At 37.9% G+C, this 20,151-nt stretch overlaps 2 protein-coding genes across 4 annotated transcripts in view; both read right to left on the reverse strand.

Annotated features, from left to right (window-relative positions):
• Positions 1–13,043, reverse strand: part of osbpl5 (oxysterol binding protein-like 5) — a 46,658-nt gene extending 33,615 nt beyond the window's left edge. For both annotated transcript variants that reach the window (XM_042216235.1, XM_005951326.3), the window contains exons 1-2: positions 12,834–13,043; positions 3,674–3,735 (exon numbers count right to left, since the gene is read on the reverse strand). The gene's annotated coding sequence lies outside the window, so the exon portion shown is untranslated. The remainder of the gene's footprint in view (positions 1–3,673; positions 3,736–12,833) is intronic.
• Positions 13,044–15,834: 2,791 nt separating this feature from the next.
• LOC102313058 (receptor-type tyrosine-protein phosphatase eta) overlaps positions 15,835–20,151 on the reverse strand; it is a gene marked incomplete at its 5' end in the record, with an annotated part of 13,962 nt that continues 9,645 nt past the window's right edge. For both annotated transcript variants that reach the window (XM_042216237.1, XM_042216236.1), the window contains 3 exon segments: positions 15,835–17,433; positions 17,526–17,661; positions 17,781–17,941. In XM_042216237.1, the coding sequence (XP_042072171.1) occupies positions 17,281–17,433; positions 17,526–17,661; positions 17,781–17,941 (450 nt within the window).

Consider the following 20,151-nt stretch of genomic DNA (forward strand, 5'->3'; position numbering starts at 1 on the left):
GGCCGATGGCGCGATATGGCAGCCTCGCCTCTGTCAGTCTGCCCCAGGGCAGCTGTGGCTACAACTGTAGCTGCCTCCACCAGTGTATGAATGTGAGAGTGAATGAATAGTGGTATTGTAAAGTGCTTTGGGTGCCTTGAAAAGCGCTATATAAATCCAATCCATTATTATTATTATTAATCATATCCTCAAGTCTTTGCTAATGTTTTATAGTAATACTTCAAACTCTTTACTTCCATAGTTTTACACATGCCTTAATTATGTTTAGCCTTGTAAACAGTTTCTGCCAATGTGCAAGAACCTCAGCCACTTAGATTTATAATGGCACTGTAACTGAACTGCGTGCACATAGTGGTGCATCATTTCTGCTCATATTATGCTGTTTCATACCGAGTAGGCAGTTCTTATAGGGCTCCACGTGTCACCAATACTCTGGCCTCTCTTCAAATCACGAGAAGCACAATAAATATACATCACATTTACTGAGTATTGTTCTCATTAACTTAGGTCTTATTTTGTTTATTAAACAAGACTGCCGGGTGCTATTTTCTCTGAATGCTGTTCTACAGTAGTCAATGCAGATGCCATTATCAGCTCTCCTTAAATTTATTCTATCTGACAACCAATTTGGATTTTATTTGTTCTTTAATTACTGCAAGGTCAGCTCCTGATTGTATAACTATTCTTTGATGAAATGACTCCAGGCAAACATTGTGTAACACTGAAGCCTACTCTAAGTTAAATTAAGTTTTATTGATCCCTGCAGAGAAATTCATTTGATGCATTTAACCCGTCCTAATAACTAGGATGAGTTTGGCACCAGGGGACCAACTCTACTTCTCTAGCAAGGTTTTGTTGAAGAGCACTTTGAAAAAATTAATTTCGCTGATAAAAGGAAAGTCACGCAGGAGACAGAAAAAACAAAACAAACAAGAAAAAAACCCACATGCAAACTATATATAGAAAGGATCGGCAATGGATGGTGATCAATCTCAGGACCTTCATGTTTTGAAAGGTCAGTTCTAACCACTAAGCCTGTGAACACTAATGTAGACCATTAAATCAACCATGTTATGCTACATCCAGTAATTTGTCGCTCAAAGCAGCTTGTTTTTAAGCATTAAGAAAGCCTAAATATTGATTTCATCCCACTGTTAACAATTTACATATTTTTAAAAAAAAAAAGAAAAACATTAATTATTATGGTCTTTTGTTATTTGGTTGGAAATTTAGACGATTAGATTTTTGTGTGAAAAATCTAACAGGTTAAATGTGCAGCATTTGGCATTTCAGTACTTTCCTACAACACATCTTCATCATTCAAGCATACTTAACTTTAGATTTGAACTGACAGAGATATTGGATACAGAATATTACAACAGTCTGCCTTCTCCCCACTTGAGTAAACAAAAATGTGATCACCGCCCTGCGTGTGTGGAATGACTGAGACAAACAATGCTGAGGTGGCAGAGTGGAAATGTTGAGAAAATTGCATTCATGTTCCACTTCTATGCCATAAAGAGCTCTTGTGTTTCTCTCCTTGTACACTTTACATCTTTACCCAGTGTGTATTGTGATGCAATCTGGTGTTAAAATGATAATCATATAGTTTTTGGATAATTTACTATCCACAAAAATAGTTGTCAGAAGTAGGAAATCTTAATTCTACTAAATTATGGTGTAAAAGTGGCTGCATGTGAGTTAATCAGGAACAGTTAATAGATTTCAAATCCAAATTGCAACTGGACTCAATACATGCAATTAAACTGCAAAAGAGCCAAGTAAGTATTTATTTTTTTAGTTTAATTAAGTAACTTGGCCCAATCACATCTAATGTAATAATTTCATGTTTGATTACTCTGTATTCTATGCAAGTCACAAAGACAAAAATAGTTGGTACAATTCTAACCAGTCAGTATTTGGTATGATTATCTTTATTCGTCAACACAGTCTGAACTCTTTTAGGCAAACTTCCTCGCAGTTTCATGAAGGATAAGAAGAAGAATCGCTGCTTTTTGTTTCACTCTCTTAAGAAGTCAACACCACACTGTAGGGCTGTGGTATATCATAATGTCTGTGATAACATGGATACATTTTTACATGATAGCCCCATTTCACAATATCCATGATATAGCAACACAATTTGATTATTTCCCTAGCATGCCCAACAACACAACACAAACAACACATAAATCCAGGTGTTGCCAAGTTTTTGGCTAATAGCTCTTTGGCAATCACCTCACTGTTGCAAAACACTCTTTTGTGCTTGTCAAATTGTGCCATCTTTGGCATTTTTTCACTGAATCAGCTAAAGAAATGGGAACAAATGGGACCACTTTAAAAATTAGAAGAAAGTCTGGCTCCTTGAAAGCAAAATATAAAGATTGGCTCACATATTATTGTATTACAATGAATACTGAACTAAAGCGTGACTTGAAAAATGCATATATTTCACAAGTCAAATCATAATTGTGTTATCTGTGAGAGAAATAGTTAAATATTTTCCCGCTGACTGTTCAGCCATGGAGTAAGCTGCTAGGTACCGGATTTGTCTGGTTAATGTGTAATTTGCTGTTAAAGCACATGCTCCAAGCACATGCCAACGTAAACAACTTTAGCATGGCTGAATCTCTGAGCTTTTCCGTACTGAACCGAGTTGGCCTCTTTTTATAACTACCACCCTAGGGCTACACAGACACACAAAGCAGTACCTCTAACCTACATAATGACAACACAATTTCAGCACACTAAAAGTAAGGTAAGATTACTGTGTTATTATTATTATTATTATTATTATTCCCACAACATCAAAGTGACATTTTTCACAGTAACAAGGCTACATTTGTTAAGTAAATAAAAATCCACGGTCACCCTTTCTAGACAGATGTGCAAAAGAGCTAAGTGAAATCTGTAATTTGTACAGAAAACGTGTACAAAGATATTTTTATCCTTCCAGGAGAGACAAAAATACACAGTGTAATACAGAAGACTGAAAAAAGCCAGTAACTAGTAATTACATCCTGCCTCTGTATAAGAGACCACCATGTTCCCCAGGCAAACTGCCTGTTTTAGGGCTTTGCCCATCTCTCAGAAGTATCCATCTGAGGCCAGCTGTCCTTGTGAAACCTCACTTATTCCCCTCTGAACCAAGCGAATCAGACACACCCTGTAACCTGCTGATCTCACTTCTAACGGTTTCTCTTCTTCTAAAGTCACATGGTGTACAAACTCTAGCGCACACAAACACAGAACAAACACAGACTTTACTGCTCTAGCCAACACTTTGATCAAATAGCTGTAGACAGGGAATATTCTACTTAAATGTAATAAAAACTGGCTGAAACAGAGAGTCTGCTTCACACCTTAAGAGATGTGCCCTACTTCTGCTCAGAAAGTGAGTTATCCCTCCTGGCAACGCTGGGTAAAAATGTGCTCGCATTGGTGTCAGATATTGAAAGCAGGGTGATGGACTGAGAAAATCAGTTCACAAATTTAAGTACATTTAAGTACAATTAAAGTACTCAAGCACATGCAAGCTTGGACGGTAACATGCTAACAGCACACACAAACCATTTGACTAACTGAAGCTAAAACAGATGGCTATCCAATTTAGCTAAGTGTATTCATTACTAAGAAATTAAAGAGTGGGCCAGCAGCTGAAAGCTCAACTTACCTTTCACCTGAGCCCCAGGAGACACTGCATCCAGAAGCTTTTGTTGAATCAGCCTGTCTCACCTGCAGAGATGCAAAAGTTAGAATAAGGTTTCACTTTAACTCACACAGTACAAACGCTCAAACCTGCCTCACCCCCAACGTCTCTCCCGCTAATGCTCCTCCTGGTCACACCACTGTGTTAGAGCCCCACCCCACTCTTTCCCAGTCCTTATTTCAATAAGTCAGAACAAGCCTGCACCTTTAGCTAAAGTTGACTTTTAACACAATTATGGATCAAATTTCCCCCTCAAAAAAGATCAATGAAAAGAAAAGATTCAATGCTGATACTGTCAATCCCATTTTGTTGGAAAGGAGATTGTGTTTACCAAAACATAAGGAACACAGTCACACTATCATATTTATGGAGAACTACTTCTGTTACACTAGATAAACACACACACCCCAGTACGATGTGAATCCAGGAAGACGTGAGGCAAGATAGCAGGAATATGGCTGCAGACAGTTCAATGTGCACATAAGTGAACTTAATTTGATGTTACACATTTACATTCACTCTCATTATTTACAGCTAAAAATTGTGTTTTCACCTCCCATTCTTACATTTGTTTTCCCTTGAAATCCCTTTGAATCACTTTTCTTGAAAAACCTGTCTATTCACACACAACTGGGACATGTGATAAGTCACAAATCTACAAACGAAAACACACACAAGCATCAGTTTGCAAAGCAGCACTGCACTACATATACCCCTAATACATGCAATAAAAAACTGAGAAAATGCATGTATCTGTGCAGATTACACCAATGTTAATGGACGTAATGGTAGTGCAACAAGTGAAAAAACAGGGTGGTCAGGAGTGGTGGAATCTGCGCCTTTAAAATCCTGCTGCTTAGCAAACGAGGAAGCCATAACACTTGAGTACATCTAACCTAAATAAGAAGTGAACTGAAAGAGAATCGCTGAGCTAACAGCACTTGAGGGACAAAGACAAAGAGGGGGGCAGTGTAGGAGAGATCAGGTCAAACACGCACAGCCAATACAAAAAAAGCTGAAAGAAAAATACACAAGGAATGAGTAATTTAGCTTGCCCCCCTTTTTTTTTTGCTTAAAAGACAAGAATCATGAAATGCACAACATGTACAAACAATGCAAACCACAAGTGAAGTAAGACACCGTGGCCCAGAATGTGTCATGGTTTCAATGGAAGAGTATTTGTTCTCGAGACCAATTCACAGTGCAATAAAGTTAACTGCATAACACATAAAAACTACACTATTACAACTTGGGATTGCACTTAACTCATGACCAAAGGCCAAGAGAAAAGTGTAAAGAACGGACAGTTTATATGCAACACTCTTACTAAAGAGACTCACAGTGTACGATGTACTTCTTTGTTTGGCGCATATCACATTCATACATAGTGGGCCAAATATAAGTCAGAAAGAGAGCAATCACTATCCCTACAATTACAAACAAACAGTGCTGAATAGAATCTAACCAGCAAATTGTATGCTAGTCTTCACAGAAGCAGCTAATTAACATTTATTTTAAGGCATTGTGGGTATGCCAGCATTCATAGCAGAAAGTCAGGCTGGGCTTGTAAGCAATGATAGGAAGGTAACATGTGTAAGAAAGAGATTACAGATGAAAAAATGCAATTAGTGATGGATTTGAACTAAATCAAATGATTGCTGTCTTGCTTTAAACATTTGAAACTAAATATTTGAAACTACATTAAAACACCACAGCAACATTCATGCATTTGTCTATGATGGTCCTCAGTCATCCAGGTCATTGTAATCGAAGGAGCTTGGAAAAGACCTTGACTTGACATTAGAACTGAAAAAGCTTCTCAGATAGAGGTGAAACGTCTTCAAGCAACTTAAAGAAGTCCAGACGCTTTTCTTTCCAAGCTCCTTAGATTCATGCATTTGGTTTTTACAGCACTTCCTTCAGGAAACAACTTTTACACAGTACAGTGATATTAAGCCTCTGTTGTGATTTTAGAAGGAAATATTTTAAATTTCCCTACTGAAAACTGAAAAGATTTCCAATGACATAGCTCTCTGCTTTGGCAGCTATGTCAAACTGCCAAACTCAAGTTGCTTAGCAACTTGAATTGAGTTGATTGGTTGATGAGGGGCAAAGATCACTGCAGTGCAAAAAGATGCAAAGCAACAAAATTATTCTGATTCTAGATCCTTTACATTGCACATTAAAAATGTTTGATTCATTGCATCTTGTAATTTCATAGCATAATTCTGTTGCATGTAACCAGTTCTCCAGATCAGCCAGACTTGCTTCAAATCAATATAAAAATAGGAACAGTGTGAATAATAACTAGACTAGAAATAGATTTTCCAACTTGATATAGTACTGGCTGTAACATTATAGCCAACCCATGAAACATTAATAATGTCTGCCATTCCAACTGAAAATATTTTATTCATCTTTGCCCAATAAACCAAAGTTCTGGACTTACTGTAACAGCTGTGCTTTAAAACCCTTCACTTCCTCTAGGAGTCTAAAAATCCACCTTTTTATCCTGTCAAATTGAACTGTCTATCCTGTAACAATCTTGAACAGTTCAGCTGACTTGAGGTCATCATTTTCCTAAAGATTAAATGGATACAAATTGTCCTCACTTTTACTTGTGTTGGTACTTTTATCACGTCAGACAGCCTTCGTAAGGAAAGCCTCTTATCAGCAGCCTCCTTCAACAACCCTCATCTCTGACCACGCAAACCCACTTAGGTAAACAGATAAGGCCACAAAGGATTTTGCTGTGACCATAGCTAGACATCAACAGTCAGATATAAAGTTAGCTTCTGTCTTTTAAGTGAAATGTCAATTTGACAAAGACTTTCACTTAACGTTGAATTTGAGACTATGATCCATATGAGCATTGGGTAATAGAGGCAGGTATTTAAAAATGTTCTTTGGTATACGGGAAGTGTCTGTCCAGTGAAGACAGATAGCACAGATAAACAGAACATAACCTTCTATCAACACATAAAAATCAGTCTGCTGAGACACAAAGTGAGGACTCACTGTCTGTTATGGTCACAATTTAAACTCAATGCAAAATTTGGCTCTGGGTCTAAGGCCACTTAACATTAAGTGTATTTATGTCCCTTAAAGACCAATGTACTAATCGCATGCCATCCTACTTTGGGGTCTATTGTTTGAGCAGTCTGGTATAAATCAGGGGCATCACAAACTAGAAAAATCACAGTTCAATCCAGCAAAATGGGACCAACAGTGAAGATCAAACTGTCGTTGAATATTGAGCCAACTACGAATATTAGTTGACGGTGATGTTGGGGAGATATGTTAGTATATCTATAAGAATAATGTTTAGTTAAAAACTATGCAGTCTGTGGGATACTCCACTTTTGAGTGACTAATCAGTCCATCTTGTTTTCTCTGCTCACTAACCGCTAATTTCACAAATAATTGTTTCTTTTTACTACTATAGTAGATGGTCTAGTTTTAAACTCTCGTTCCAACAGTGAAATTCACACTGTTAATAATGCAAAATTTGTCCCACCAGCAAGTACTGCTCTGACAAAGCCCAATTATTAAATCTTAAATTGTGCTGTGAATCGCTATTCATCCTCACAAGTGAATTGCAGCTGTGGGAGGCCTGGTTTTTAAATGAGAGGCTGTATTTACCACTTTGAGGAAAAGGCTTTAAAAACAATAGCAAAGCAGCCTGTTGTACTTTGAGGGCGCCAAATGATTCCAACACCTTTTATACAGCAGATCAACAGTTATGGTCAAAAGTTTACATACACTCATCAAGGGCATGAATGTCGTGGTAATTTTTTACTTTTAATGACTTCTGTGAACTGTTCTTTTCCAGGGTGGAATGATTATACACTAGGGGCACACGCATAACCATATTTTAGATTTTATCTAATCCACAAAGGGTTAAAAGTTTACATGCACCCCTACTAACAGGGACCTCTGTCAACTAGTCATGGGATATAGGGCTGTGCGATATGACCAAAATCTCATAGCCCGATATAAGACATTTATCGCCCCGGCAGCGATATATATCACAAAAATTTGACATTTTCAAGAAATTCTGTGAATCTCGGGCAGCTCAACTTGCGTGAAGTGTTTTCAGCTCAGCGTCGTGTACCTGAAGTCGAGTGTTTTGACAGATGCATGAAACTATACATGTTTAGACATAAGTTGAAACTGCCGTAATTTTCTTTGAGAGTATTTATTACACAGCATGCTGCAGGGAAAAGCCTGTTTTAAGGTTTAGGTTTTTTAGCTTCTTTTTTTTTTTTGAGTTAGATGGGAGCATTTATCAATTTAATCTCTGTGCCTTCAACAAAAAGATGAGAGCAAGATTTGTTTACATAAGGACAGAAAAGCGGAAGCAGAGAGGAATGCTAGAAGCAGACTCACATAAACACTGCAGGGCGTAAGGCAGCACAGATAAAAGCTGCAGCAGTGATTCAACAACCTCAATCACTGTTGGAAACCACTGTAATGGCATAAATCATACTATTCATGATCAATAGCTTTTAAAGCAATCTCTCCTAAAAGTGGGGTGAATGTTAAGACATTCACCCCAGTGTAGTGTAGTGTCACTTTAAGACTGAAGTCAGATGATGGTCCCGTGTCATGGAAATCACCCATCGTCTGCAATGTTACTTTGAAAGGTGAAGGCAATGCTTGTTTTGTTGGAGTGACTTGGCATGTTTATCTACAGATGGATGTCACAAGTTTCCATTTAGTGTAACAGAGCCACTTTCCCCCTGTTAACTACTTCATTAGGAAAACAGACGACATAGTAACAGACAGAACGCTAACACTACTGATCCCTAAGGCAAAGCTGTAGAATTACATTAACAGCTATTAATGGATTTGTCTGGCACCAATAAAACGCATGTCATGAAAACATCAGGCAAAAATTCAACACCAATATCATCCTGCCAGCACAGAGGATTGTGATAACCCTATAAAGCGGAATTTGGCAAACTGATGACGTAACCAAGCCTCTCAGCAACACCTCATTTGTAAACAGAAAATAAAATGCTGTGTTAAAAGTATGTCCGAAATCTACAACGGCCCTGCAGTAAACTCAACACAGATGCTTCAGCTTATCCCAGAAAACTACAGATTATCAGCGTCTGACATGGGCAGCGCACAGTGCCAATCATTTTCAATGACGGAACAAAATCTCCTTCCGAGTCCTGCCACTCAGAAACAGCCGTAAAACAAATGGAGACTTTTAAAAGCATATTGCATCATAGTTAATGTAGCTCATTCACAAAATCAAACAAAAACATTATGAGCGGAAAGTCTGAATAGCAGTAGCTTAATCCATATGGCTGCTTATTATTTAATAACAAAACAGTGAATGTTTTCCATGTCAACAAAACACAACAGCATCTATAATGGACACTTGTTTTAAATAAATCAAGTTTTACACCCACAATATCCACACAGCACACTGGGCCCTAACCAAAGCTTTCAGCATTTACACAACCACCAACTCCATGTAGTAACCTATAGAGAGGTGGATATTGATTGCAGAGGCACTAGCTACTGCGAGAATACTCGTTGGCAGTCTGTAGAAAGCTGAGTGGTGGATGTATGGTGTCAAACCTGCTCTAAATACAGACACCTGCTGGTCAGTTTCCTTGGAACAAAGTAAGAAGTCACTTTCTAAGGGTCAGGAGGTCAGTCTCAAATGCTTTATTTCTTTGTGTGTGTGTGTGTGTGTGTGTGTGTGTGTGTGTGTGTGTTGGATAAATCAAGCAGGAGACACGGAGAGAGCCCAGAGTTTTAAAATCCTGGCTGTCGGTTGTTAAATCATATAGCAAAATAATTGGAATGCACTGTTTGATACACAATTCATCAAAAAAGAGAAGAATCTAGTTTTCAGTTCCACATTTAAACGTCATGATCGTGGTTTCACAAGCCTTTGCCTCACTCTGCAGGGTTAATTTCAGATCAACGCAAAATGCCATTGTTTCCAGACCTGTAGGGTGTTTTACTCAGTGTTAATATTAGAGGAAATAAAACCATAACTGCAGACATTTACAAATTACAAATTTATAACAGAAGTCCCACTGACTTTTACATAATAATATCTGAGCAAACAATGTGTGCATCTGGATAAAAGCGTTACCCATGAGGGAATAAGAAGACATTAAACATTTTTGTGTTTTTCTGTGCTCACATAAATACTTTTTCTTCTTGGAAAAAGTGACATTCTGTGACAAAAATGGCCTGTTTTAAAACATAAATGTCAGCTAGCATCTGTAAAGTAACTTGTGATGAAAAATTCTGCCGGGGAAGAGAATCTTGGAACAATATGGGCTACTAAAAGTGCGTTCGCTCTCTAGGGGCAGAGAGGAAAATTCAGTATGGAGCAGTATTAGCCTAGATTCCCCCAGTAGATGTCGGGGAAAGCATTTAAATCTCAGACGAACTGGAAACAGCACTGAGCCACTTATCAGCCCTGGAATAGGACAATTCCACTTTGAAGACCAGTCAGATTCAAAGTAGCATTTTAAAGGGAAGAGTGTGTTTTGGAAAATTGCCATTCAGATACACAGAGACAATCAGGATCAGAGAAAATATCTGATTTCCAAATAAAAACAAATAAAGCAGCAATTAGCATTTAGACTGGAAGACGGAGAGGACCTAGCACCCGTCATCAACGCCTAGCTGGCTTCTCCTGTGGAGACTGATCTACAGGATGCAGTGAGATGTGGTATTTTCTGCATATCCTTCACAGTACAGCATGGAAGTTGGGACATCTGTTGCTGTGTCTTCCTGCTAGAAAAAGCACTGATAAAAAGCAGGACTATCCACCCACAGAAAATGACTCAAACGGCTCTTTACTCTTTCCTTCTTTCACTGCCACTCTCTCCCCCATTTGTGTTTCACAACAGAGCAAAGCCACAGTTCTAGTTGATAGGCTTAGGGCCCAACACCATTAAATATCACCACCTGATTAGAGGAAGGTAGACTGTCACATGACGTGTCAAGGCTTTGGGTGTCAACAGATCAGCGCAGAAAAGCAAATGTGATTTTTGTTTTTCTAAAGTGGAAAAAATTGTATTAAGCGTCAATCTGATGAGCGGTGTTAGACTCTATTTAAATCAGATATGCAACAAGACGTGGTCTCTGTTAGTAATGATTTCATGACCTAATTCCACTGCCCACGTAATACTAATGACCTTCTCATGCTTGCCATGGTCCTATCTCAGCTATTTCCACCACTCATAGTAGGACATTCTGCAGTAATTCAATATCAGATCAATTTTTTATCTGATGGTGAATGACGACAGTGCACGTTAGACATTTATCATTCTATATAACCCTCTTTAAAAGACTGAGTCCAGTGAATGTGCAGACCCAGAAAGGCTGAAGCAACAAAGCAAATAAAGAAGTAGAGAGTGTGAACAAGTGACACATTTTAAAACTGCCTCTTCGTCAAGCTCTGCAGCAGTTTCCCACATATTATCTATTTTCACTTCAACCAAGGGTGAAACATTCCACTAAACCCTTTAACTATTAACTAAAGTGCACTCCAGTACTCCAGTGTTATTCTCATCACAAGCAAAGCCAGACTCGACATAATACCACACAATTAAAGATGGATGAGACAAAGTGGCAGTGAAAAGCCTCCACAGTTAGTCATCATCTCATCCAGATCAAATGCCACGAGTATCGTTTGACCCGCACTTATTTTTTTAAAAAGCTTGAAGAAACTCATGATGTTTCTTAAGCTGCACTTTTTTCACAAACCCCTAACATGTGCACAAATGCCAATGTGGATCTTTTTAATTACTTTTTATTGATATTGCTGTGGGAGGAACTCCTTTCAGACACTTCAGACAATTTAATGAGAACTACATGACGGCGCTGGCAACGTTCTCAGCGTGGTCTTGTAAACAAACAAGCTATGTAATGAAGTCTGTGTTTCTGAGTGACCCCAAAAACCACTCTGTTTTGGCATTTCTGCGCTGCAGCATCTGACTTGTCAATGAATGTAGACTGGCACCAATGAAGGAAGCGCTCATGCATATACTGATAATCACCTGTTTATAGATTTCTGAAAACAAGATGTCATTTTCTAATGTAAGTGGCCAGTATTTATCTGTTGCTTTTTATCAGCTTTGCTTGGGATTACTTTTTAAACTTGCAGAAAGTAGGGCACCTAAACATCTGTTATTATCAACCCCGAATTTGGCAATCACAGCATTTAATTTCTTGTCAAATTAATATGGAGGAGGCGTGTGTCATTAGATTAAAAAAATATTTAAGGTGAGTTTCAAAGCGTTCTTCGCAGAAAACCCTACCTGGCTTTTACAATGTGTTCCTGGTGAACCCATGAAAAAGGTTACACGTTTGGTATCACACTTGCAACAGTGCAGCCGGCCAACGCTGGCGAGGTCTTGGACTGTCCTGCACATATTTGACATTTAAATGTCTGCCAGCCTCGTCGCTCTGCTTTGAATTATCTGCACTCTGCAGTAAAGTCAAAGCAAAACGTCGCATTCCACGTGGGACATAGATGATACAGAGACTTTACAGACTGCTTGATTAATGACTACAGTTAATACTCCTATGATCCTCTGCCACATGTGCTTAACAGCACAATAACATGCATTTTTCATTTATTTACAGTTTGTAACAAAAGCAAGTGAACGCAACACTGTAACTGATTTAACATAAAAGCAGCACATACAGGTACGTGCACTCGCTTGTTGCAGCCATCCTGGGCATCGGCGGGGATCGTGGTTGCTATGCAAACGAGTGACAGCAAAGCTGCAGCCGCATGGGGCACGGGCTGCTCCGCTAACGTGGCGATGAGGGGTTTACTTGAGGCAACAAGCTAGTAAGGTTAGCTGCTACCCAACGAGACGGCAAACCAAACACTCAGAATGACGTTACTATAACCACTGAACGAATTCCTTCATATGCTGCGACGATGAGAAGACTAAAATTACAGCGTGGATGCCACGAAACGCGCAATTTTTTCCCTCATTTTGTTATTCAGCGCTATCAGAGCTAACTAGCAGTTAGCTCATAAAACATGGGTTAGTTGTATAGATACAAGTAACGTTGACTAAAAATAGCAAGTTGCGCTTAGCGGTGTGCTGTAGTAACAGAAACTCACTCTTTGTCGATCAGGGAAACGATCATGCACTTGCTCCTAAGCTTCTTTTCCAGTCCAGCGTCATAGCACGGGGCTGTATGGAGACAGCTGGGTGGTTTAGGGGGGCAGTAGGTGGGCTGTGACGGACGGTTGGAGAACAAGTTGCTCGGTTCCTCTCAACATGGAGAGTGCGGAGTGGACTGGATCCTTCTGCGGATCATCTGCTGCCCGTCACACACAGGGAGCTATGGCGCCACCTGTGGCCGTAGCAGCGTACAACACCAGCTGTATGTGACCTACAAGATAAACACCGGCACACATTTCCGCTTCAGATTCAGTTTCACGTCTGCTTACATTTACTATCGTCGAAAACGCTTGTACACAAACTGGGACCAGTCAAAACGGACAAACAAAACTTCATAAGTGGGAATTTCCTACTGACATATACATTATGTATTACGCAATGTGAGTTTTTAATGAAGTGTATTACATAATGTAAACATACTCCATGTAGAAAATAAAGATCATAAAATAAATTTACATGCAATATCAGATACTCTTTAGGCAGCACACTGTTCCCTGCCAGTGTATGTAATTTTGTTGTAATAAAATGACAGCTGAAGACTTTTACTTTTGCGGGGTTGATGTGTAGCTAATTTCATGTCCCAGAGGTGGGCATTTGAAGTTCATCCAGATCACATATTGGGCATATTTTTTTATAAATAAAAATCTAAATGAAATTAGAAAAAATAAAGTATAAGATCTATACATGCTAATCTGGTTCAATCTCAAATCTAGAGTCTCAGTTCATCAAGATGTTGCAGAGAGAATTTTAGCATTAAATATTCATATTAGATAAATGTAGATAGTAAAGATAAAGACTCTCAGACTCAGTGAAGTGTTCATATAGCTTGGCAGAAAAATTATAAGAGCAAACATTTTCACACAATTTTTTTATTATAAATGTATAATTCATATTTGCACATACAGTTAGGTCCATATATATTTGGACAGATTTCCCAGAATGAAATTCAAATGAAACAACTCAAATGCACCTTAAGTGCAGACTTTCAACTTTAATTTTTTGGGTTGAATAAAAACATTGCATAAAAGTGTGAGGAATTTTTTTAACGCAATCCCTTAGTTTTAGGGTTTCAAAAGTGAAATCGAGAAATTAAAAGACTAAGAATAAAAATTTCATTTCTAATACTCGAAAGCCCTTTGCTGGTATTGACAGCCTGAAGTCTTGAACTCATGGAAATCACCAGATGCTGGGTTTCCTTCTTTTTAATGCTCTGCCAGGCCTTTACTGCTGCAGCTTTCAGCTGGTTTTTGTTTGTGGGCCTTTCTGTCTGACGTTTAGTCTTCAACAAGTGAAATGCATGCTCAATTGGGTTAAGATCAGATGACTGACTTGGCCATTCATGAATATTCCACTTCTTTGCTTTAGCAAACTCTAGGGTTGCTGTATGTTTTGGGTCATTGTCCATCTGCATTATGAAACACCACCGAATCAATCTGATTGCATTTAACTGGATTTGAACAGACAGCATGTCTCTGAACACCTCAGAATTCATTCAGCTGCTTCTGTCCTGTGTCACATCATCAATGAACACTAGCGTCCCAGTGCCACTGGCAGCCGTGCACACCCAAGCCCTCACACTGCCTCTGCAAATCTAGCCTAGTCCAACCTAGGCTTTCTATTCTTGAGACTTATGTGTGGCTTGCAATTGCAGTGGATCTCTGGATTTACTTTCTTGCAGTCTTCTCTTTATGTTAGACTTGGATATTGATTGGCCACTTGGTTGTGAAGGGATTTCTCTTGACCAAGGAAATGATTTTGCCATCATCCACCACTGCTGTCTTCCATAGACATCCAGGTCTTTTCGTGTTGCTTGGTTCACCAGTGCTTCCTTTCTTTCTCAGAATGTACCAAACTCTACATTTTTCCACTCATAATATTTCTTGGATGTTTTTCTTTTCTATTTTTGCATTTTAAGGATGGCTTGTTTCACCTGCACTGAGAGCTCCTTTAACTGCATGTTATCTGTTCACAGCAAAATCTTCCAAAATGCAAGCACCACACCTCAAATTAACTCCTAAACCCTTCATCCAATATCAATGTGGATGAAAGCTGGGAGTCTGCACATTATGTCCATGTCCATTAACTATATTTGGAAAATGTCTTAGTAAACAGGTAAAAAGCAGAACTTATGTCCAAATATATATATGGACCTAACTCTTTAGGTCCATATTTACATAGAAATGGCCATATTTAAACTGTAGTGAAAAAGAGTGGTCTAGTACCTTTGCCTAGATCAGATGACAAATATTTCATTTTCTCTTTACTGTTGTTTTATATTCAATTTCAGAGAAGGTTAGAAAAAACATCCTAGTGTAATCCATTATGGTGGATTTGTGGCATATAAGCATTTGAGGTCATTATTAAATTTGGATCACCCAGTTATCTTTTGTTCTATTTTAATTTTCCAATTGCAGGTCAGGATTTATGTTCAAAATGGGGCATTCAAATGCCAGATCTACTTTTTAAAAATCGAACTTATGGACCTGAGAGGCATGAGACAGAAATTATGTCGGGAAGTGGGGGAGAAAAAAGTAGAAGCCTGAGAAACTGCAGGCCTATTTAAGCTGACATGCTGAAAAAATCTTACATTTGTAGAAAAACAATGCTGTGTACAAAAAGTGGTCTTTTAAACCACCTCAATACTGTACAAAGTCTTGCAACAGAAGGCCTGATGTGCTGAGCTGTAAAACTGTCAAAGTCTCCTTGTGAAAAGCTTTTTCCTTACAAAGTAAGAAACAGACATGGTATTATTTATTCATCCGTTGAGGGTGCACTTATCTACCTGCAACCTCAAATTGAATAATTCAAAGGTGTAACACCTCAATCCTGCTCTGTAGCATGCAGTCATGTATTGTGTTGGTCCTTTTGATCCTTCCATTTGACTCAAACAATTTGGAAACTATATACATAATGAGTTTATCAGACATGCTGCAGTAGCTGTGACACAGTGTGCAGTTTGTTTATTTTCTGAGTGATGAGCTTTGTAAATAGATCCAAACTCACAATTGTCCAGAGGTAACATTAAAGCAAGCATATGAATCTTTAATCATATTGAAGCTGAGGGATTTAAACAATAAGAGGAGTATTACGCCCCTATTTTCCAGAATTTGTAATATATATAATCCCATTTCATATGACAGGTTAAAATGTATACAAAATTTGAATCCTTGCCTTTTTCTATATATATTTTCACATTGTACCATCAAGCATCATTAAAAAATATCCTAAAACCTTAGTAATTATTATACATATTTTTCATTTAAAACCCAAATGCTTAAAATAGCTTTAAATACACTATGATACAATAAAAATACGTTTTAAAAAATATCTACAGGCGTACTCTTTTATTGAATTATCTTTAAAAAAGTAAAGTATCTGCCTCATGGAAAATCCTGCCCTTTAAGCCTGCACTTCTCTGGCCATTTTAACATCACAGTATTTCCATACAAGGATCGGATATGTAGCAGGAAGTGACATAACATTACAGTTTCTGTGAGGAATGCACAACGTAGAAAATAAGGAAAAAAATGGACTAAGTTCGTCAAAGTACAAACACCATAGATGCTAGGAACATGTTTAGTTTAATTGAGTTCCTGAGCTTTTTATTGAGGCAAGTAAAATTGCAAAAATAAAATTGTAATAAAAGTATTGTATGTATAAAGAAATAATCCAAACAGTCTACAAAGCACTGGCCAAAATATTAATGCTACTGAAAAAACATCTCCATAGTAGACAGTGTAGAAGACAAATGCATCCAGTGCATTATTCACAATACAGTGCATACATGTGCAAAAGGCTCCTTCATTTAAACACATTGCAGAGTTCATGTTGGCTTAAAATATGCACAAACAGACAGCTGAATTTCAGATGTCTGTCTTTTCCATTTGAAGACATAAGAGTGCCACCTATTGGTGAACTGGTGGAAAAACTCTTTAAAAGGCACACTGTCTTCATAACAGCATTTGTTTTATACAAGGCAAAGGTTATTATAAGTTTTTCCTGATCAAAAATACCTGTACAGCATCCATCACACTACCTGAGCAAAAAGATCTAATTATCAGTGAGTCATATACAGTATTAAGAAGCATTTATAAAACATCTGAGCAATACAAAAATATACAATTATAGCAAAGTGTCCAAGACACATAATCCATTATTGCAGCTCTACGTACAGTTTCGTCCACTGTCAACATTCATAAATCGTAACAAATAAATATCAAATAATCTGAGTTTGAATCCAGGAAGCTAGATGACTGTTATCAAAAGCCTAAAAGGTATAAAAATAAATCCAGGAAAATGTGCTCACAGCCTCTCCTTCACAGATATTTGCTCAGTTTCTTTCTAAAAGTGAAGAGAGATGGAAGAACTGATGGACTTCTGGGCCTATGAGTTGTGGTATCCGTTTTTGGGAGCCCCCTTTTTTGGGCCTATATTTTCATAAATTGCCGCGGTGTTTTGGTAGATTAGATCCACATTGGTCCCCGTTCTCGACCGGATGATGTCCAAAGCACACTGGTTTAAGAACACATACTGGTCCTGCACATATGTCAAATGCAAAAGTTCATTGAGATATGGCATATCACTCATCACGTCAAACAACACACTACAGTGAATGTGAACATTCCTACCTCTGTCTGCACCATAAGCGGTCGGTGCATGCGCAGATCATGAACAATGCCGAACACATCCACTGTATTTTCTCTTTCAATCTGGAAAATCAGTCTGTCTATGGCTATAAAGGTACCTGTGCGCCCCACACCAGCACTAATCATAAAGAACATAGAAACACAGATATATAAATATATATATATATATTTTTGAAAACACGTCACACTGGATAAATACAAAGTTGTGAGTGTATTTGCATGTGTGCTCTGTCAAACCTGCAGTGGACCACTGTGGGCGAGTGTTTTGAGTACTGGTTCATGTGCTCTCTGACTAAATGTCTGAAGCTGATGAGGAGCTCTGTGGTTTCTGGTACCCCGTGATCTGGCCATGCTGTGAAGTGGAAGTGACGAACTGCTCGGGTTTCTGCTGTTTTCACCTGAAGGACAAAACAGCGAAGCACCTCAAAACAGCTGAAGATCCTCAAGACACAATAACACATACTAGTGATGAGAATTCCAGCTCTTTTTAGAGAACTGGCTCTTTCAGCTCGGCCCACTACAAACAGCTGGCTCTTTCGGCTCCCAAGCGGCTCTTTAGGTTGTTTTGTTGCTTTAATTAATTTATTATCAATAACAATATAAAGTTATGCACAAAATGAATTACTAATGTAAAAAATAGTGGGGGTTTTTATTTATACATGTTTATTATATAAATATGCTTTTATTTATTCACTTCACATAAAATGTAAAAAATAAATTTTAAAACATATAAACATATTACAAAAAACAACTATTTACAATTCAACTTTTAACTATTTAAATTTTCAGCTTTTTCTGTTTCAACAAATTTAAAGTGAAAAAACACAAAACACTTCAAACCACAACACAATAAATATATAGAAGATGCCGCAATTGCTGGAAACTGGAATTGGCTGGGCCGCGCTATGAATTATGGGATAGGCTGGGCCAATTCCAGTTTCCAACTTTGGCGATAGCTACTTAGTTTTAATATTACTTTCTGGCTCACAAAATAAACTTAAGATAAGGCAAGAACGTAGTTGTGTAAACTTCAAATATCTGCTCGGTTTATCAAGACATCACATATTGGCAAAAGTGCTCCGACTTTTTCGAGACATTCTTGCACCAGTTTGAAGTTTTGCGAGTTCATCTTAATTTTTTTCTCCCATGTCCCTCGCAGGGCTCGGTAAGAGAGAGGGAGGGTAAGAGAAAGGAAAAAAAATGAATAAATAAATAACACGGCTCGCGATAAGGAGCCGGCTCCCATCGTTCACTTCAAAGAGCCGGCTCTAAGACCCGATTCATACTCGACTGATACATCACTACCACATACCTCATACGGTAACTGGACAACATCACAAAAATGTGTTGCAAGGATTTATGTTTTAAAGCAAAAGCAAAAGTGCCTTTTTACGACAAAGATACAAAGTATTAGTTATATAGATGTAAACAGAGAGAACTTCAGTCAACACTGACCTTGTTATTACCATAGATTTGTTAAGACATTGGAAAGTTTAATAGGTAGTCTATTTTGGTTGCAGGACGCCTACTGTAAACCATGTTAAATATTCAGGGACCATAGGGTTTTCCAATAAAAAGGTTTCTCGCTTTCCTAAAAATACTTCGGAAAAATTATAAATATTTATTACAAAAATAATTTACAAATATGGATATATGCTGTATGAAGTATGCTTCCTTCCCATTGTTACCAAATGCTTGGTGATAGGGGGTCGTGTAATTGTTGGGCTTTCTTTCATTATTGTAGTATATTTATCTTTAGCACTGACACTATATAGACAAAACAATATTGAAACCAATGTGAAAACCACTCACATTTTTAATGTCAAAGTCCCTGAGGGTCCAGTCCTCAAGTGTTATTTCAGAGGTTGCTTTTACAATGATGTTGTCACACCGCTTGGTACCAGAACTCCAATACTGCTCACATTTTACCTGGAAAGGAAATGTTTTAGCTTTAAAAAAAACCTGCAAACATTGTAAAAATAACATTTACATTAAAAAAAACACTGTAAAAACATCTATCGTTTCATTTTACGCTATCATTTATTTCGTGGTGTCACAAAATAAAAAGTTTAAGGCAATATTTTTTCAACGTTTTGTGTCACTGCAGTGGCTATATTCATTTCTCAAAGTTCTCTCTTTCTCTTATGTTTAATATAACCACACTACAGACGGAAAAGAGCACGTTTTTACACGTTGTCGTAGCAACAACGACGGTAAAACCATCGCGTGTCAGCTTGTTTATTTTCCATACAAACCTTTCACAAGAAAGCTCAAGATCCTGTTGAGACTTTTCAAAATAAACTGAATCACATGAAATAGTTTGCAGTGTTTACGGATGAGAAGCTAAAAAGAGCTGTCAGAAGCTAAAAAATAAACCTTAAAACAGGCTTTTCACCGCAGCACGCCGTGTAATAAATACTCACAAAGAAAACAGCAGCCATTACAACTTATGACTAAAAATGTGTCGTTTTATGCATCTGTTAAAACACTCGACTCCAGGTACACGGCGTCCAGCTGTAAACACTTCACGCAAGTCGCCTGAGATTCACAGAATTTACAGAAAATGTTAAAATTTTGTGATTTATATCGTAGTCGGGACGATAGATGT

Source organism: Haplochromis burtoni, unplaced genomic scaffold, assembly GCF_018398535.1.
Source record: "Haplochromis burtoni strain Fernald_Lab_line unplaced genomic scaffold, NCSU_Asbu1 Contig_976, whole genome shotgun sequence".
In the NCBI taxonomy this organism is placed as follows: domain Eukaryota; kingdom Metazoa; phylum Chordata; class Actinopteri; order Cichliformes; family Cichlidae; genus Haplochromis; species Haplochromis burtoni.